Source organism: Andrographis paniculata, unplaced genomic scaffold, assembly GCF_009805555.1.
Source record: "Andrographis paniculata isolate CXL003 unplaced genomic scaffold, ASM980555v1 Contig30END, whole genome shotgun sequence".
Taxonomy (NCBI): domain Eukaryota; kingdom Viridiplantae; phylum Streptophyta; class Magnoliopsida; order Lamiales; family Acanthaceae; genus Andrographis; species Andrographis paniculata.
The window spans coordinates 2837487-2854208 of NW_026137563.1; the positions used below are offsets into that span (position 1 = coordinate 2837487).

Below are 16722 nucleotides of genomic sequence, written 5' to 3' on the forward strand. Positions count from 1 at the left end.
GTGCATGAGTTCCTTGTCCCCAAGGACATCAACATTTGAATATGAAATATCCATTGTATGAATCACTAGCACAATATAATAATTTCTTCATCAAGAATGAGGAATCTTGACAGCCATGGTGTCATTATTAAATTCCTGGGTTTCTGCTCTTATGCAGACAAAGTATTGAAATACATCATGCAGGAAGACACGGTGGCCATAATATAAGCTGCAATATATACTGAGATGGCCATTCTATGAGGAATCTGTATATGAAAAGAAAAGGAAAAGAAATAGAAACAGAAACAAAAAAAAATAAAAATTCTTGGATTTAAATATTTTTTGACATCTTCATTTTTTATTGCACGACCGATTCCATATGAGCTGTGGTATTAGGAAATGGAAAATGCATGAGAGAGTAAGGCCAAGCTGTTGTTCTTCAAACTGTAAATAAGATATTGCAAATTGATACTTGTGAATGCTAACTGTGATCTTCAAGAATGTGGCATAGTGCTTTCCGGTTCTGTTAAAAAGGTGCAAGTTAGAAGTAATGAACAATTTTAAGGTTGAAACACAAGATTGGAGTATGAATTTACACACTTGAAAAAGTGAATTTCGTAGGCAATCAAGTATTGTTGCTTCTATATTCTTTGTCTTTTACAGATATGTATACAGAGATACTTATGGAAAAAAGAAAGTATCTCAGAATCTTCACAAGCCAAGAGGCTAGTGGCTAAGAATGTTAAGAATCGAAACTCTAGTTTTGACTAAACTCCTGAACACGGTCTCCAGTCCTTCTTCAAGTTCCTGGATTGTCATTTCAGAAGCTCTTAGCTGCTTCAACATGTTTTGCAAGTCCATGACTTTTTGTGACTTGGAAATGTTCAGGGAACACAGATCCTCGATGCTGCTTGCCGGATCAACCTCTGAATGCACGCGGCTTGCCTTTGTGAATTTTGAGATCAATGACCAGCTTCTTTGGCCTGATCTTTCCTTCTCTCCAGACAGCAGTATCAATACAGATTTTAGTGTTGCAAGAGTGTGTGCCTCTGCTTCCTTCAGCACTGTCCTGATTGCTTTCAGATCACAATCTGAACTCATAGATTCCTTAGAGTTCTTGTTGGAGCTCTTCAAATTCTTGGCATACTTGTTGATCATCTTCTTGATCTTGTTTCTTGAATCCACATAAGAGTTAATATCAATTGCCGAGGCGGTCTCGCCTTTATTCCTCCTGATTGAGGATTCGAGATCTTGAACAGATTCCTTGGTCAATCGTACAATGTCTCTTGCAAATTCACACAGATCCACAATCCTGATAGATCCCTCGAGTATCTCATTTACGAATTCCTGACCTTGCCCATGGGAGAGAGCTTGTTGGATTGAAGACAGCTGAATAAGGTTACTGATGCCTTCATGTAAGGCTCTAAGGCCATCCAAGTTTTCACATACAGAGGAGGCTGATGTTGATGCTGCTTCCGAGGACTTCAACCTGCATAGTTGATCCTCAACAGACTCAACTACAGGTTGAGATTGTGAAGGAAAACTGTTTGATCGAGTGTGGAAATTTGCCATCTTGCTAGCTAGAAAATGAACCCTTAGAGCTAGAATGTGTTGAATCCTTGATGTCAATTGCCTCAATGCATTGTTTGGTATGAGCATCAGCTCTATTTATATAGAAAGTTAGATCAAGGAAACAAAAGGAATATGTTCCACCTGTCATGTCTCATTACAGCTCAAAAATGAAATGAATTAAGTCTTGTGCACAGATGTCCGACAACTGCTGCAAATTCAAATAATTTTATATGGTGCACAAGGTCCTTGCCCCCAAAGACATCAACATTTGAATACAAACAACTGGTGATTATAATCATCTCTACATCAATAATGAGGAATCTTGACAGCAATGTGGTCTATATAATAATACTCATGGGTTGATGCTCTTGTTCAGACAAAGTACTCAGACCCACCATGCAGCAGCACACGGGTTGCCATTATGTGGACTAAATATGCCCTGAGATGACCATAGTAGGAAGAATCAGTAATTGATATAATAATGATTCTTGAAATAAAATATCTATGCACGTCATCATTTTCTTGTTGCACGATGGAATTGTTCTTACACAAGATCCAGAAAAAGATCAAAAGTTCGTCACCATCCCACTCGTATTGAATGATTAATACTGCTAAAGGAGCTGTGGTATTAGGATATTAAATGAAGAGTAATCGCCAAGCTGTTCTCTCTTCACGTTGTAAATAAGATACTGCAACTTGATAATTGTAAATGCAAAATGAAAACATAATATTACTAAATACATTAGCTAGGCTGTGATTTTAAAGTAAGTAGAATAAGTTTTACAGGATCGATCATGTTGACTTTAATTGTGTATAGCAGGTTGCAAAGTCCAATGCCAACGAGCACGAGAATGGAGTATGAATTTACACATTGATGTAGTTAAAATACGTAATCAAGTATCATTAATTTTATAGTATATATTTCATTTACAATTATATACAGAGATACTTATGGGAAAAAGAAGTATCTCAGAGTCTTCACAAGCCAAGAGGCTAGTGGCTAAGAATGTTAAGAAGTGAAACTCTAGTTTTGACTAAACTCCTGAACAAGGTCTCCAGTCCTTCTTCAAGTTCCTGGATTGTCATTTCAGATGCTCTCAGCTGCTTCAACATGTTTTGCATGTCCATGCCCTTTTGTGACTTGGAAATGTTCAATGAACACAGATCCTTGATGCTGCTTTCGGGCTCAACCTCTGAATGCACACGGCTTGCCTTTGTGAACTTTGAGATCAATGACCAGCTTCTCTGGCTTGATATTTCCTTCTCCCCAGACATGAGTGTCAATACAGATTTTAGTGTTGCAAGAGTGTGGACCTCTGCTTCCTTAAGCACTGTCCTGATTTCTGTCAGATCACGATCTTCGCTTGTGGATTCCTTAGAGTTCTTGTTGGAGCTCTTCAAATTCTTGGCATACTTGTTGATCATCTTCTTGATCTTGTTCCTGGAATCGACGTAAGAGTTAACGTCAATTGCCGAGGCTGTCTCGCCTTTATTCCTCCTGATTGAGGATTCGAGATCTTGAACAGATTCCTTGGTCAACCGTACAATGTCTCTCGAAAATTCACACAGATCCACAATCCTGAGAGATCCCTCGAGCATCTCATTTATGAATTGCCCATGGGAGAGAGCTTGTTGGATTGAAGACAGCTGAATAAGGTTACTGATGCCTTCATGTAAGGCTCTAAGGCCATCCAAGTTTGCACATACATTAGAGGCTGATGTCGTTGCTGCCTCTGAGGACTTCAACCTGCATAGTTGATCCTCAACAGACTCCACTACAGGGTGAGATTGTGAAGGAAAACTGTTTGATCGCATGTGGAAATTAGCCATCTCGTCAGCTAGAAAATGAACCCTTAGAGCTAGAATGTGTTGAATCCTTGATGTCAAGTGCTTCAATGCATTTGTTTGGTATGAGCATCAGCTGTATTTGTAGATAGGTAGATGAGGGAAACATAAGGAATATATTCCATCTGTGATGTCTCATTACTGCTGAAATTACACCTGTGCAAGAGTTCCATATCCCACGGATCATGAACAAATGAATACAATAAACATAATTATACAGATCTCAGCTGCAATATAATTATTCATCTTGCAGCACAGGAACCTTGATATACACTAATTTCATTTGAGGAAAACAAAAGGTATCATTCCCACCTAAAGTTTCACAAAATTGCTGCAAATTCAAAATTTTTATATTGTGCACGAGTTCCTTGTCCCCAAGGACATCAACATTTGAATATGAAATATCCATCGTATGAATCACTAGCACAATATAATAATTTCTTCACCAAGAATGAGGAATCTTGACAGCCATGGTGTCATTATTAAATTCCTGGGTTTCTGCTCTTCTGCAGACAAAGTATTGAGATACATCATGCAGGAAGACACGGTGGCCATAATATAAACTGCAGTATACACTGAGGTGGCCATTTTACGAGGAATCTGTATATAAAAAAAAAAAGAAAAAAAGAAAAAGGGAAAATAAATAGAAAAAGAAAAAACATTTACTTGGATTTAAATATTTTTTGAACATCTTCATGTTTTATTGCACGACGGATTCCAGATAAAACAATACTCTCCAGAACACTAGTAAACAATAATTAATACAACTATATGAGCTGTGGTATTAGGATTTGGAAAATGCATGATGAGAGTAAGGCCAAGCTGTTGTTTCTTCAAACTGTAAATAAGATATTGCAAATTGATACTTGTGAATGCTAACTGTGATGTTCAAGAATGTGGGATAATGCTTGCAGGTTCTGTTAAAAATGTGCAAGTTACAATAATGAAAAATTTTAAGGTTGAACAAACACAAGATTGGAGTATGAATTTACACACTTGAAAGAGTTAATTTCGTAGGCAATCAAGTTTTGTTGCTTCTATATTCTTTATCATTTACAGATATGTATACAGAGATACTTATGGAAAAAAGGAAGTATCTCAGAATCTTCACAAGCCAAGAGGCTAGTGGCTAAGAATGTTAAGAATCGAAACTCTAGTTTTGACTAAACTCCTGAACACGGTCTCCAGTCCTTCTTCAAGTTCCTGGACTGTCATTTCAGATGCTCCTTAGCTGCTTCAACATGTTTTGCAAGTCATTGACTTTTTGTGACTTGGAAATGTTCAGGGAACACAGATCCTCAATGCTGCTTGCCGGATCAACCTCTAAATGCACGCGGCTTGCTTTTGTGAACTTTGAGATCAATGGCCAGTTTCTTTGGCATGATCTTTCCTTCTCTCCAGACAGCAGTATCAATACAGATTTTATTGTTGCAAGAGTGTGGGCCTCTGCTTCCTTCAGCACTGTCCTGCTTGCTTCAGATCACAATCTGAACTCATAGATTCCTTAGAGTTCTTGTTGGAGCTCTTCAAATTCTTGACATACTTGTTGATCATCTTCTTGATCATGTTTCTTGAATCGACATAAGAGTTAATGTCAATTGCTGAGGCTGTCTCGCCTTTATTCCTCCTGATTGAGGATTCGAGATCTTGAACAGATTCCTTGGTCAATCGTACAATGTCTCTTGCAAATTCACACAGATCCACAATCCTGAGAGATCCCTCGAGTATCTCATTTACGAATTCCTGACCTTGCCCATGGGAGAGAGCTTGTTGGATTGAAGACAGCTGAATAAGGTTACTGATGCCTTCATGTAAGGCTCTAAGGCCATCCAAGTTTTCACATACAGAAGAGGCTGATGTTGATGCTGCTTCCGAGGACTTCAACCTGCATAGGTGATCCTCAACAGACTCAACCACAGGGTGAGATTGTGAAGGAAAACTGTTTGATCGAGTGTGGAAATTAGCCATCTCGTCAGCTAGAAATTGAACCTTAGAGCTAGAATGTGCTGAATCCTTGATGTCAATTGCCTCAATGCATTTGTTTGGTATGAGCATCAGATCATTTATATAGATAGGTAGATCAAGAAAACAAAAGGAATATGTTCCACCTGTCATGTCTCGTTACTGCTGAAATGAAATGAATACGTCTGTACATGAGCTCCATGTCCCATGGATCTTGAACAAATGAAAATGATAAAACTGATTCATACAGATCTCATCTGCATTAAAATTACTCAACTTGTAGCACCAAGAACCTTACAGCTTTATTTAATATCCTTACCAGTGAAGCAGGATAACAGTGATTGGTCACTCATCTTCAGACAATGATGAAATAATAATCCTAGCTGTCCCTGAAAATGAATAAAAGGTATCTCAAACAAATTTTTTGATTTTCATAGTTTTCATATATAGGATAGACGAGATCCATGCAAATCCTTTCTTGCTTGCTTTCAACTTTTCCTTCATTTTTCCGTGCCTTACTGCACCGGACCCCTCAAAAAATAATTGCAACAAGTTAATATTATCCTCCTGTGCGTAAGTAGGACTTAAAACCTAAAATTGCAGCTGCAAAATGTGACCTTAAGAACATTTCATCTCAGGAATAATCCTGCTGCATGTTTTACATGTATATTATACCAAGTTTCATGATTCTGTTGATAAAAGTTAGAATGCTTTTTGTGTGCTACTCCTGAGGTGGTTCTGAATCTTTTATTTATTTATTTTATTAAATGAAAGTTAGCTTAAATAATAGAAAATATATACTTTTCTTGCATGGACAATGAAGAAGTTAGACAGAATGGTTTACAAAATGCTTCCACTGCAATTTTGAAAATTTTAAAATGAAACATGCGGAGAAAGAATGCAATTTCAAATTTGCATCCATACTTATTGCTTGAAAAAGTGTAAAGATGAACTGATCAAGATATATGAATCAAACTTGTAAATTTCCTTTATGTATCATATCCTCAATGTAAGAGTATGCTTATTTCCAATAATCTGAGAAGTACATAATTTCCTGTTTGAAAGTGACATTCTAGTGGTTAAGGGTATTAAGAAGAGAAACTCTAGTTTTCACCAATGTCCTACAGTAAACTTCCAATTCCTCTTTAATTTCTTGGATAGCTAGTTCTGATGATTTCAGATGCTTCAAGTTCTGTATCTCTGCAGCGTCCGTTCTATTTATCCGGCTGGCTTGAGTGAGCAAGGAAAAAATTGACCAGTTCTTTTTCTTGGATGATCCTTCTTCCCTGGATAAAAACACAAGGGCAGACTTGAGAATTGAGAAATTCAAATCCCTTGTATCTTTAAGGATCTCCAGAATGGCTCTGAGATCAAAGTTTTTTGCCTCCGTAAGGTGTACTTCTTCTGTTGATGTTCTTGATGTACTTTCTGATCATTTAGTGGATCTTCTTTCTTGAGGTCATGAAAGCCTCAATGGCATCTGCAGAAGCAGTTTCAACTCTGTTTCTCCTCAAAGTGGATTGAAGTTCTTGAATGGATGCCTTGGATAAACTCAGTACATCTCTTGCAAAATCCACAAAGGTCCACAAGTCTAAGAAACTCCTCAAGCAACTCATAGTCCATTTCTGATAACACCCTGCTGCAGAGAGGCCTTGCCGGGAAAGATGGCATCTGAATCAAATTGTAGACACCCTCGTGCAACTCTCTGAGTTTAAGCTTTCACATACTGAAGCGGCTGATGATGATGTCCCTTAGGATGACTTTATCCTGAGCAATTGATCTTCAACATCATTTATCACAGGGTGGGATTTCAAAGGGAAACTGGTTGATCTGCTATGCAAATTTGCCCATCTTTTCTTCTTTTCTTCTTGAGAGAACTGATCTTTAATGTTGACTTAGGAAGTAGAATTTAAGTCCTGAAAAGAAGTATGAGGTTGAATCCATCTCTTCTCCACTTCATATATATGTAAGGAAGACAAACAAAAGGTATCTTTTCCACCTCAAATTTCAGACAATTGCTGCAAATTCAAACAAATTTTATATAGTGCACAAGCTCCTTGCCCCCTAAGACATCAACATATGAGTACAAACTACTGGTGATTATAATCATGAATCATCTCTTTATCAATAATGAGAAATCTTGACAGCAATGTTGTGAATATAATACTCATGGGATGATGCTCTTGTTCAAACAAAGGACTCAGACGCAACATGCAGGTAGTGGACTACAATATGCCCTGAGATGGCCATTGTAGGTGGAATCAGTAATTGAAATAATATTGATTCTTGAATTAAAATATCTATACACGTTGTTACTTTCTTGTTGCACAATGCAATTGTTTTTACACCAGATCCAGAAAAAAAAAAAAAAAGAAAAAAAAAAGGTCATCACCAGCCCACTCGTGTTGAATGAGTAATACTGCTAAAGATTACAATATTAAATTACAGATGCAAGGCCAAGCTTTTGTCTCTTCACATTCTAAATAAGATATTGCACATTGATATTCGTAAATGCAATCTGAATACCTGATATATTACTAAATGGATTTGTTAGGCTGTGATCTGAAAGTGAGTAGACTATGGTTTACAGGTTCTATCATGCTAACTTTAATTGTGTAGAACAGATCGTAAAGTTTAATGTTGACAAGCACAAGATTGGAGTATGAATTTACACAGTGATGTAGTAAATATACGGAATCAAGTATCATTACTTCTATAGAATCTGTATTGCTTTGTCATTTACAAGAGTATACAGAGATACTTATGAAAAAAAGAAGTATCTCAGATTCTTCACAAGCCAAGAGGCTAGTGGTTAAGAATGTTAAGAATCGAAACTCTAGTTTTGACTAAACTCCTGAACAAGGTTTCCAGTCCTTCTTCAAGTTCCTGGATTGTCATTTCAGAAGCTCTCAGCTGCTTCAACATGTTTTGCATGTCCATGCCTTTTTGTGACTTGGAAATGTTCAGTGAACAAAGATCCTCGATGCTGCTTTCCAACTCAACTTCTGAATGCACGCGGCTTGCCTTTGTGAACTTTGAGATCAATGACCAGCTTCTTTGGCGTGATATTTCCTTCTCCCCAGACACGAGTGTGAATACAGATTTTAGTGTTGCAAGAGTGTGGACCTCTGCTTCCTTAAGCACTGTCATTGTTGCTTTCAAATCAGAATCTGAGCTTGTAGCTTCCTTAGAGTTCTTGTTGAAGCTCTTCAAATTTTTGGCATACTTACCGATCATCTTCTTGATCTTGTTTCTTGAATCGACATAAGAGTTAATGTCAACTGCCGAGGCTGTCTTGCCTTTATTCCTCCTGATTGAGGATTCGAGATCTTGAACAGATTCCTTGGTCAATCGTACAATGTCTCTTGAAAACTCACATAGATCCACAATCCTGAGAGATCCCTCAAGCATCTCATTTACAAATTCCTGACCTTGTCCATGGGAGAGAGCCTGTTGGATCGAAGAAAGCTGAATAAGGTTACCAATGCCTTCATGTATGACTCTAAGGCCATCCAAGTTTGCACATACGGAAGAGGCTGATGTTGATGCTGCCTCTGAGGACTTCAACCTGCATAGTTGATCCTCAACTGACTCCATTACGGGGTGAGATTGTGAAGGAAAACTGTTTGATCGAGTGTGGAAATTAGCCATCTTGTCAGCTAGAAAATGAACCCTTGGAGCTAGAATGTGTTGAATCCTTGATGTCAAGTGTTTGAATGCATTTGATTTGTATGAGCATCATCTGTATTTATATAGATAGGTGGATCAAGAAAACAAAAAGAATATATTCCACCTGTGATGTCTCATTACAGCTGAAAATTCATGTGTGCAAGAGTTCCATGTCTCACGGATCATGAACAAATGAATATGAGAAATGTAATCATATAGATCTCAGCTGCATTATAATTATTTATCTTGGTGCACAGGAACCTTTATAGACATGAATTTCATTATGGAAAACAAAAGGTATCATTCCCACCTCAAGTGTCACAAAACTGCTGCAAATTCCAAACTTTTATATTGTGCACGAGTTCCTTGTCCCCGAGGACATCAATAAAATAATTTCTTCATCAAGGAAGAGGAATCTTGTCAATATTAAATTCCAGGGTTTCTTTTCTTGTTCAGACAAATTACTCAGAGACAACATGCAGCAAGACATGTGGCCATAATATAAACTGCAATATACCCTGAGATGGCCATTTTATGAGGAATCAGTAATTGAAAAAAATAAAATGTTATTACATTTAAAAATTTATGTACATTTTCATTTCTTGTTTCACAATGGATTCATATATCAGACCAGATCCAAATAAGACAATAGGGTTGTCTCCAGCGCACCTGTAAAAAATAACTAATAGTGCTATATGAGCTGTGGTATCATGATATGGAAAATGGCAGAGTAAAGGCCAAGCTGTTGTCTCTTCAAATTGTAAATAAGATATTGACAATTTGATATTTGTAAATGCTAACTGTATCCACAATATATTACAGTACACATTAGTAGGTTTGATCTTCAAGCAAGTGGGATAATGCTTAAAGGTTCTATCAAAAATGTGCATTTTAGTAATAATAAATAAAATTAAGGTTGAACAAACACAAGATTTGAGTATGAATTAACACACTTGAATTAGTGAATTTTGTAGATAATCAAGTATTATTGTTTCTATATTCTTTGTCATTTACAGATATGAATACAGAGATACATATGAAAAAAAAATGTATCTCAAATCAGCCACATTGAAGAGGCTAGTGGCTAAGAATGTTAAGAATCGAAACTCTAGTTTTGACTAAACTCCTGAACAAGGTTTCCAGTCCTTCTTCAAGTTCCTGAATTGTCATTTCAGACGCTCTCAGCTGCTTCAACATGTTTTGCATGTCCATGCCTTTTTGTGACTTGGAAATGTTCAATAAACACAGATCCTCGATGCTGCTTTCCGGATCAACTTCTGAATGCACACGGTTTGCCTTTGTGAACTTTGAGATCAGTGACCAGCTTCTCTGGCTTGATATTTCCTTCTCCCCAGACACGAGTGTCAATACAGATTTTAGTGTAGCAAGAGTGTGGGCCTCTGCTTCCTTAAGCACTGTCCTGATTGCTTTCAGATCACAATCTGTGCTTGTGGCTTCCTTAGAGTTCTTGTTGGAGCTCTTCAAATTCTTGGCATACTTGTTGATCATCTTCTTGATCTTGTTTCTTGAGTTGACATAAGAGGTAATGACAACTGCCGAGGCGGTCTCGCCTTTATTCCTCCTGATTGAGGATTCGAGATCTTGAACAGATTCCTTGGTCAATTGTACAATGTCTCTAGAAAATTCACACAGATCCACAATCCTGAGAGATCCCTCGAGCATCTCATTTACAAATTCCTGACCTTGCCCATGGGAGAGAGCTTGTTGGATTGAAGAAAGCTGAATAAGGTTACTGATGTCTTCATGTAAGACTCTAAGGCCATCCAAGTTTGCACATACGGAAGAAGATGATGTTGATGCTGCTTCTGAGGACTTCAACCTACATAGTTGATCCTCAACCGACTCTACTACTGCATGAGATTTTGAAGGAAAACTGTTTGATCGAGTGTGGAAAGTTGCCATCTTGTCAGCTAAAAAATAAACCCTTAGAGCTAGAGCTAGAATGTGTTGAATCCTTGATGTCGAGTGCCTCAATGCATTTGTTTGGTATGAGCATCAGCTCTATTTATAGATAGGTAGATCAAGGAAACAAAAGGAATATATTCCATCTGGGATGTGTCACTACAGCTGAAAATACATCTGTGCAAGAGTTCCATGTCCCACGGATCATGAACAAATGAATACAATAAACTTAATCATACAGATCTGATCAGCTGCATTATAATTACTCATCTTGCAGCACAGGAACCTTGATGGACATGAGTTCCATTACCGGAAACAAAAGGTATCATTCCTACTTCAAGTGTTACAAAACTGCTGCACATTCCAAAATTTAATATTGTGCACGAGTTCGTTGTCCCCGAGGACATCAACACTTGAATATGAAATATCTATCGTATGAATCACTGGCACAATATAATAATTTCTTCATCAAGAATGAGGAATCTTTACAGCCATGTAGTCAATATTAAATTCCTGGGTTTCTGCACTTGTACAAACAAAGTATTCAGACACAACATGCAACAAGACATGGTGGCAATAATATAAACTTCAATATACCCTGAGATGGCCATTTTATGAGGAATCTGTAATTGAAAAAAAAAAAGGAAAAAAAAAATTCATGCATTTTGATCTTTTATGTACATCTCCATTTCTAGTAACATGATGGATTTATATATTAGACCAGATCCAGATAAGACAATACTCTCCAGAAAACTAGTAAATAACGATTAATACTGCTATATGAGCTGTGGAATTAGGATATCGAAAATGACAGGGCTGCCAAGCTGTTGTCTCTTCAAATTGTAAATAACATATTGTAAATTGATATTTGTATATGATAACGATCTTCAGGCAGGTGGGATAATGCTTGCAGGTTCTATTAAAAATGTCTAAGTTAGTATAAAAATTTTTAAGGTTGAACAAATACTAGGTTGGAGTATGAATTTGCACACTGAATAAGTGAATTTCGTAGATAATCAAGTATTATTGTTTCTATATTCTTTGTCATTTACATAGATGTAGATAGAGATACTTGTGAAAAAAATGTATCTCATATCAGCCACATCAAAGAGGCTAGTGGCTAAGAATGTTAAGAATCGAGACTCTAGTTTTGACTAAACTCCTGAACAAGGTTTCCAGTACTTCTTCAAGTTCCTGGATTGCCATTTCTGATGCTCTGAGCTCCTTCAACATGTTCTGCAAGTCCATTCCTTTTTTTGACTTGGAAATGTTCAATAAACACAGATCCTCGGTGCAGCTTTTCGTCTCAACCTCTGAATGCACGCGGCTTGCCTTTGTGAACTTTGAGATCAATGACCAGCTTTTTTGGCTTGATATGTCCTTCTCCCCAGACACGAGTGTCAATACAGATTTGAGTGTTGCAAGAGTGTGGGCCTCTGCTTCCTTAAGCACTGTCCTGATTGCTTTCAGATCACAATCTGAGCTTGTGGCTTCCTTAGAGTTCTTATTGGAGCTCTTCAAATTCTTGGCGTACTTGTTGATCATCTTCTTGATCTTGTTTCTTGAATCGACATAAGAGTTAATGTCAATTGCCGAGGCTGTATCGCCTTTATTCCTCCTGATTGAGGATTCAAGATCTTGAACAGATTCCTTGGTCAATCGTACAATGTCTCTAGAAAATTCACACAGATCCACAATCCTGAGAGATCCCTCGAGCATCTCATTTACAAAGTCCTGACCTTGCCCATGGGAGAGAGCTTGTTGGACTGAAGACATCTGTATAAGGTTACTGATGCCTTCATGTAAGACTCTAACGCCATCTAAGTTTGCACATACAGAAGAGGCTGATGTTGATGCTTCTTCTGAGGACTTCAATCTGCATAACTGGTCCTCAACAGACTCCACTACAGGGTGAGATTGCGATGGGAAACTGTTTGATCGAACATGGAAATTAGCCATCTTATCAGCCTAAAAAGTGATCTCTTAGAGATGGAATGCGTTGAATCCTTGATTTCAAGTGCCTCGATGCATTTGATTGTTATGAGCATCAGCTCTATTTATATAGATAGGTGGATCAAGGAAGCAGAAGGAATATATTCCACCTGTCATGTCTTGTTACTGCTGAAATGAAATGAATACGTCTGTACACGAGCTCCATGTCCCATGGATCTTGAACAAATGAATTGATAAACTGAATCACACAGATCTCAGCTGCATTATAATTATTCATCTTGCAGCCCTGGAATCTTGACAGACCTGAATTTCATTTAATAAACCCACCAGTGAGGCAGGATTGAGTGACTGGTCTCCCATTTTCAGACACTGATGGAAAAAATAATTAATGTTGTTTCACAATTTTCACATATAAGAATATAGATGTTTGTATGGTCCCAAAAGTTGACTTATTTTGTAAATTAAACAAGTTAGTATTACCCTCAATTATACATTATTCACTATCAACAATGCTGAGGTGGAGATGATAAAGATACTGAAGAGCATTTAGGATTAGCAAAAAAAATTACTGCATCTTTGACAGTTTTTACGTGGTCATTATGACCTTCGGTGTCTGGAATAAATGCTATGGATTGGAATGGTATATGAAGTTTAGCTTTATAAGTAGCAAGTATTTTTTATTGCAGGGACAAAAATTTTATATTCAAATTCGATGATAATCTAAGTTGAAATATGAACCTCTTGAAACGTTTTGACTTTTTGGAACTGAAAGAAATATGATGAGAAACAAAGCTATTTCTAATTTGCAACCATATTAACAGCCAAAGAAGAAAGTGCAAAGATGAGAGCTGATCAGCAGATATGAATAAATGTTGGATATTGCTTTTATACTTTCATTCAATGAACAAACATAGATATTTACAATCATCTATAAGACAGTATTCCCTGCCTGTTTGAAAGTGACATTCTAGTGGTTCAAAGCATTGAGCAGAAAAACTCTAGTTTTCACCAATGTCCTATGGTAGACTTCCAATTCCTCTTCGAGTTCTTGGATAGCAATCTCTGATGATTTCAAGTTCATCATATCTACAGAGTCCATTATTTTTATCCGACTGGTTTGAGTTACCATCGAAAAAAATGACCAGCTCCTTTTTTTAGAGGATGCCTCTTCACCAGATAAAAAGGTCAGGACAGACTTAAGGATTGAAAAATCCAAATCCCCAGTCTCCTTGAGGATTACCAGAATGGCTCTGAGATCGAAGTCTTCACCCATGTACGATGTATTGCTTCTGTTGAAGTTCTTGATGTACTTTCTGACCATTTTCTGGATCTTCTTTTTGGACATCATGAAAGCCTCAATGGCATCTGCTGTAGAAGCTTCTCCTCTGTTTCGCCTTAGAGTGGATTGAAGTTCATGAATGGACCCCTTGGATAAACTCAGTACATCTCTTGCAAATCCACAGAGATCTACAAGTCTAAGAGACTCCTCAAGCAATTCACTGGTCCATTTCTCACTCCCTTCTGCAGAGAGGGCCTGCTGGAAAGATGTCATCTGAATCATGTTGTTGACGCCCTCGTGCAAGTCTCTGAGGTTAGCCAAGTTTGTACATACTGAAGCTGCCGAAGTTGATGTACCTTCAGATGACTTTAGCCTGCATAATTGATCTTCAACATCATTTATCACAGGGTGGGATTTCGAAGGGAAACTGTTTGATCTGATATGCAAATGTGCCATTTTCTGTTCTTTTCCTCTTGAGAGAAATGATCTTTAAGGCTGATTTAGGAAGTGGAAATTGAGTCCTGAAAAGATGTATGAGGTTGAATCCATCTATTCTCCACTTATATATATATGAAATAGAAGACAAACATAAGGTACCTTTTCCACCTCAAATGTCACGGAAATGCTGCAAATTCAAATAATATTTGTATTGTACACGAGTTCCTTGTCCCCAACGACGTCAACATTTGAAGACACTCAAAATTATTCAGATTCCTGCCATATTATATATAATTATCTCTTGTTAAGCATAAGGAATCTTGACAGCCATGCTACGCTGCCCATGTATAATTGCTACCGTTGACATAAAAGGCTTAGATGCAACATGCAGCAGCACACTGTGAGCGATAGTACATGCACAGAGATGCTCATTTTATAAGGAATATTTAATTCAAATAACATAGTTCCTCGCATTAAGTTTTCTTATATGCCACATCATAATATAGTTTCACAATGATAAATTTATATTATGACAGATCTCGATATATCAGAATTCATTAGTTAGGCTTTGATCGCAAAGTGAGTTGAATAAGGTTTACTGGTTCTATCATGTTAACTTAAATTGTATAGAACAGATGGTAAAGTTTAATGTTGACAAGCACAAGATTAGAGTATAAATTTACACAATGATGTAGTAAAAATATGGTATTATCAAGTATCATTACTTCTATAGAATCTATATATCTTTGTCATTTACAGATATGTATACAGAGATACTTATGGAAAAAAGAAGTATCTCAGAATCTTCACAAGCCAAGAGGCTAGTGGCTAAGAATGTTAAGAATCGAAACTCTAGTTTTGACTGAACTCCTGAACAAGATTTCCAGTCCTTCTTCAAGTTCCTGAATTGTCATTTCAGATGCTCTCACCTGCTTCAACATGTTTTGCATGTTCAAGCCTTTTTGTGACTTGGAAATGTTCAATAAACAGAGATCCTCGACGCTGCTTTCCGAATCAAACTCTGAATGCACGCGGCTTGCCTTTGTGAACTTTGAGATCAGTGACCAGCTTCTCTGGCTTGATATTTCCTTCTCCCCAGACACGAGGGTCAATACAGATTTTAGTGTTGCAAGAGTGTGGGCCTCTGCTTCCTTAAGCACTGTCCTGATTGCTTTCAGATCACAATCTGAGCTTGTGGCTTCCTTAGAGTTCTTGTTAGAGCTCTTCAAATTCTTGGCATACTTGTTGATCATCTTCTTGATCTTGTTTCTTGAGTTGACATAAGAGTTAATGAAAACTGCAGAGGTTGTCTCGCCTTTATTCCTCCTGATTGAGGATTCGAGATCTTGAACAGATTCCTTGGTCAATCTTACAATGTCTCTTGAAAATTCACACAGATCCACAATCCTGAGAGATCCCTCGAGCATCTCATTTACAAATTCCTGACCTTGCCCATGGGAGAGAGCTTGTTGGATTGAAGACAACTGAATAAGGTTACTGATGCCTTCATGTAAGGCTCTAAGGCCATCCAAGTTTGCACATACAGAAGAGGCTGATGTTGATGCTGCTTCTGAGGACTTCAACCTGCATAGTTGATCCTCAACTGACTTCACTACTGTGTGAGATTGTGAAGGAAAACTGTTTGATCGAGTGTGGAAATTAGCCATCTCGTCAGCTAGAAAATGAACCCTTAGAGCTACAATGTGTTGAATCCTTGATGTCAAGTGCCTCAATGCATTTGTTTGGTATGAGCATCAGCTGTATTTATATACATAGGTAGATCAAGGAAACAAAAGGAATATATTCCATCTGTGATGTCTCATTACTGCTGAAATACATCTGTGCAAGAGTTCCATGTCCCACGGATCATGAACAAATGAATACAATAAACTTAATTATACAGATCTCTGCTGCATTATAATTACTACTCTTGAAGCACAGGAACCTTGATATACACTAATTTCATATAAGGAAAACAAAAGGTATCATTCCCACCTCAAGTGTCATAAACTGCTGAAAATTCGAAATTTTTAATATTGTGCACGAGTTCCTTGTCACCGAGGACATCAACATTTGAATAAGAAATATCTATCATATGAAGC

At 37.4% G+C, this 16722-nt stretch overlaps 7 protein-coding genes across 7 annotated transcripts; all 7 read right to left on the bottom strand.

Annotated features, from left to right (window-relative positions):
* Window positions 1-705: 705 nt before the first annotated feature.
* Window positions 706-1551, bottom strand: LOC127246563 (uncharacterized). The gene has a single exon (XM_051268005.1). It carries the CDS (start codon window positions 1549-1551, stop codon window positions 706-708), a length of 846 nt encoding a protein of 281 aa, XP_051123962.1.
* Window positions 1552-2509: 958 nt separating this feature from the next.
* LOC127246881 (uncharacterized) lies at window positions 2510-3529 on the bottom strand. The gene has a single exon (XM_051268507.1). The coding sequence runs from the start codon at window positions 3379-3381 to the stop codon at window positions 2545-2547; it is 837 nt and encodes a 278-aa protein (XP_051124464.1). The 5' UTR covers window positions 3382-3529; the 3' UTR covers window positions 2510-2544.
* A 4634-nt stretch (window positions 3530-8163) lies between these two features.
* LOC127246564 (uncharacterized) lies at window positions 8164-8955 on the bottom strand. Its single transcript, XM_051268006.1, has one exon. The coding sequence runs from the start codon at window positions 8953-8955 to the stop codon at window positions 8164-8166; it is 792 nt and encodes a 263-aa protein (XP_051123963.1).
* Window positions 8956-10104: 1149 nt separating this feature from the next.
* Window positions 10105-10965, bottom strand: LOC127246926 (uncharacterized). The gene has a single exon (XM_051268578.1). The coding sequence runs from the start codon at window positions 10948-10950 to the stop codon at window positions 10105-10107; it is 846 nt and encodes a 281-aa protein (XP_051124535.1). The 5' UTR covers window positions 10951-10965.
* A 1098-nt stretch (window positions 10966-12063) lies between these two features.
* Window positions 12064-12909, bottom strand: LOC127246565 (uncharacterized). Its single transcript, XM_051268007.1, has one exon. The coding sequence runs from the start codon at window positions 12907-12909 to the stop codon at window positions 12064-12066; it is 846 nt and encodes a 281-aa protein (XP_051123964.1).
* Window positions 12910-13870: 961 nt separating this feature from the next.
* LOC127246566 (uncharacterized) lies at window positions 13871-14638 on the bottom strand. Its single transcript, XM_051268009.1, has one exon. It carries the CDS (start codon window positions 14636-14638, stop codon window positions 13871-13873), a length of 768 nt encoding a protein of 255 aa, XP_051123966.1.
* An 803-nt stretch (window positions 14639-15441) lies between these two features.
* Window positions 15442-16287, bottom strand: LOC127246567 (uncharacterized). The gene has a single exon (XM_051268010.1). It carries the CDS (start codon window positions 16285-16287, stop codon window positions 15442-15444), a length of 846 nt encoding a protein of 281 aa, XP_051123967.1.
* Between the last annotated feature and the right edge of the window lie 435 nt (window positions 16288-16722).

Excerpts from the sequence above, each read along its gene's own strand:
- LOC127246565 (XM_051268007.1), bottom strand. The coding sequence starts at position 12,909 with ATGGCTAATTTCCATGTTCGATCAAACAGTTTCCCATCGCAATCTCAC.
- LOC127246564 (XM_051268006.1), bottom strand. The coding sequence starts at position 8,955 with ATGGAGTCAGTTGAGGATCAACTATGCAGGTTGAAGTCCTCAGAGGCA.
- LOC127246567 (XM_051268010.1), bottom strand. The coding sequence starts at position 16,287 with ATGGCTAATTTCCACACTCGATCAAACAGTTTTCCTTCACAATCTCAC.
- LOC127246881 (XM_051268507.1), bottom strand. The coding sequence starts at position 3,381 with ATGGCTAATTTCCACATGCGATCAAACAGTTTTCCTTCACAATCTCAC.
- LOC127246566 (XM_051268009.1), bottom strand. The coding sequence starts at position 14,638 with ATGGCACATTTGCATATCAGATCAAACAGTTTCCCTTCGAAATCCCAC.
- LOC127246563 (XM_051268005.1), bottom strand. The coding sequence starts at position 1,551 with ATGGCAAATTTCCACACTCGATCAAACAGTTTTCCTTCACAATCTCAA.
- LOC127246926 (XM_051268578.1), bottom strand. The coding sequence starts at position 10,950 with ATGGCAACTTTCCACACTCGATCAAACAGTTTTCCTTCAAAATCTCAT.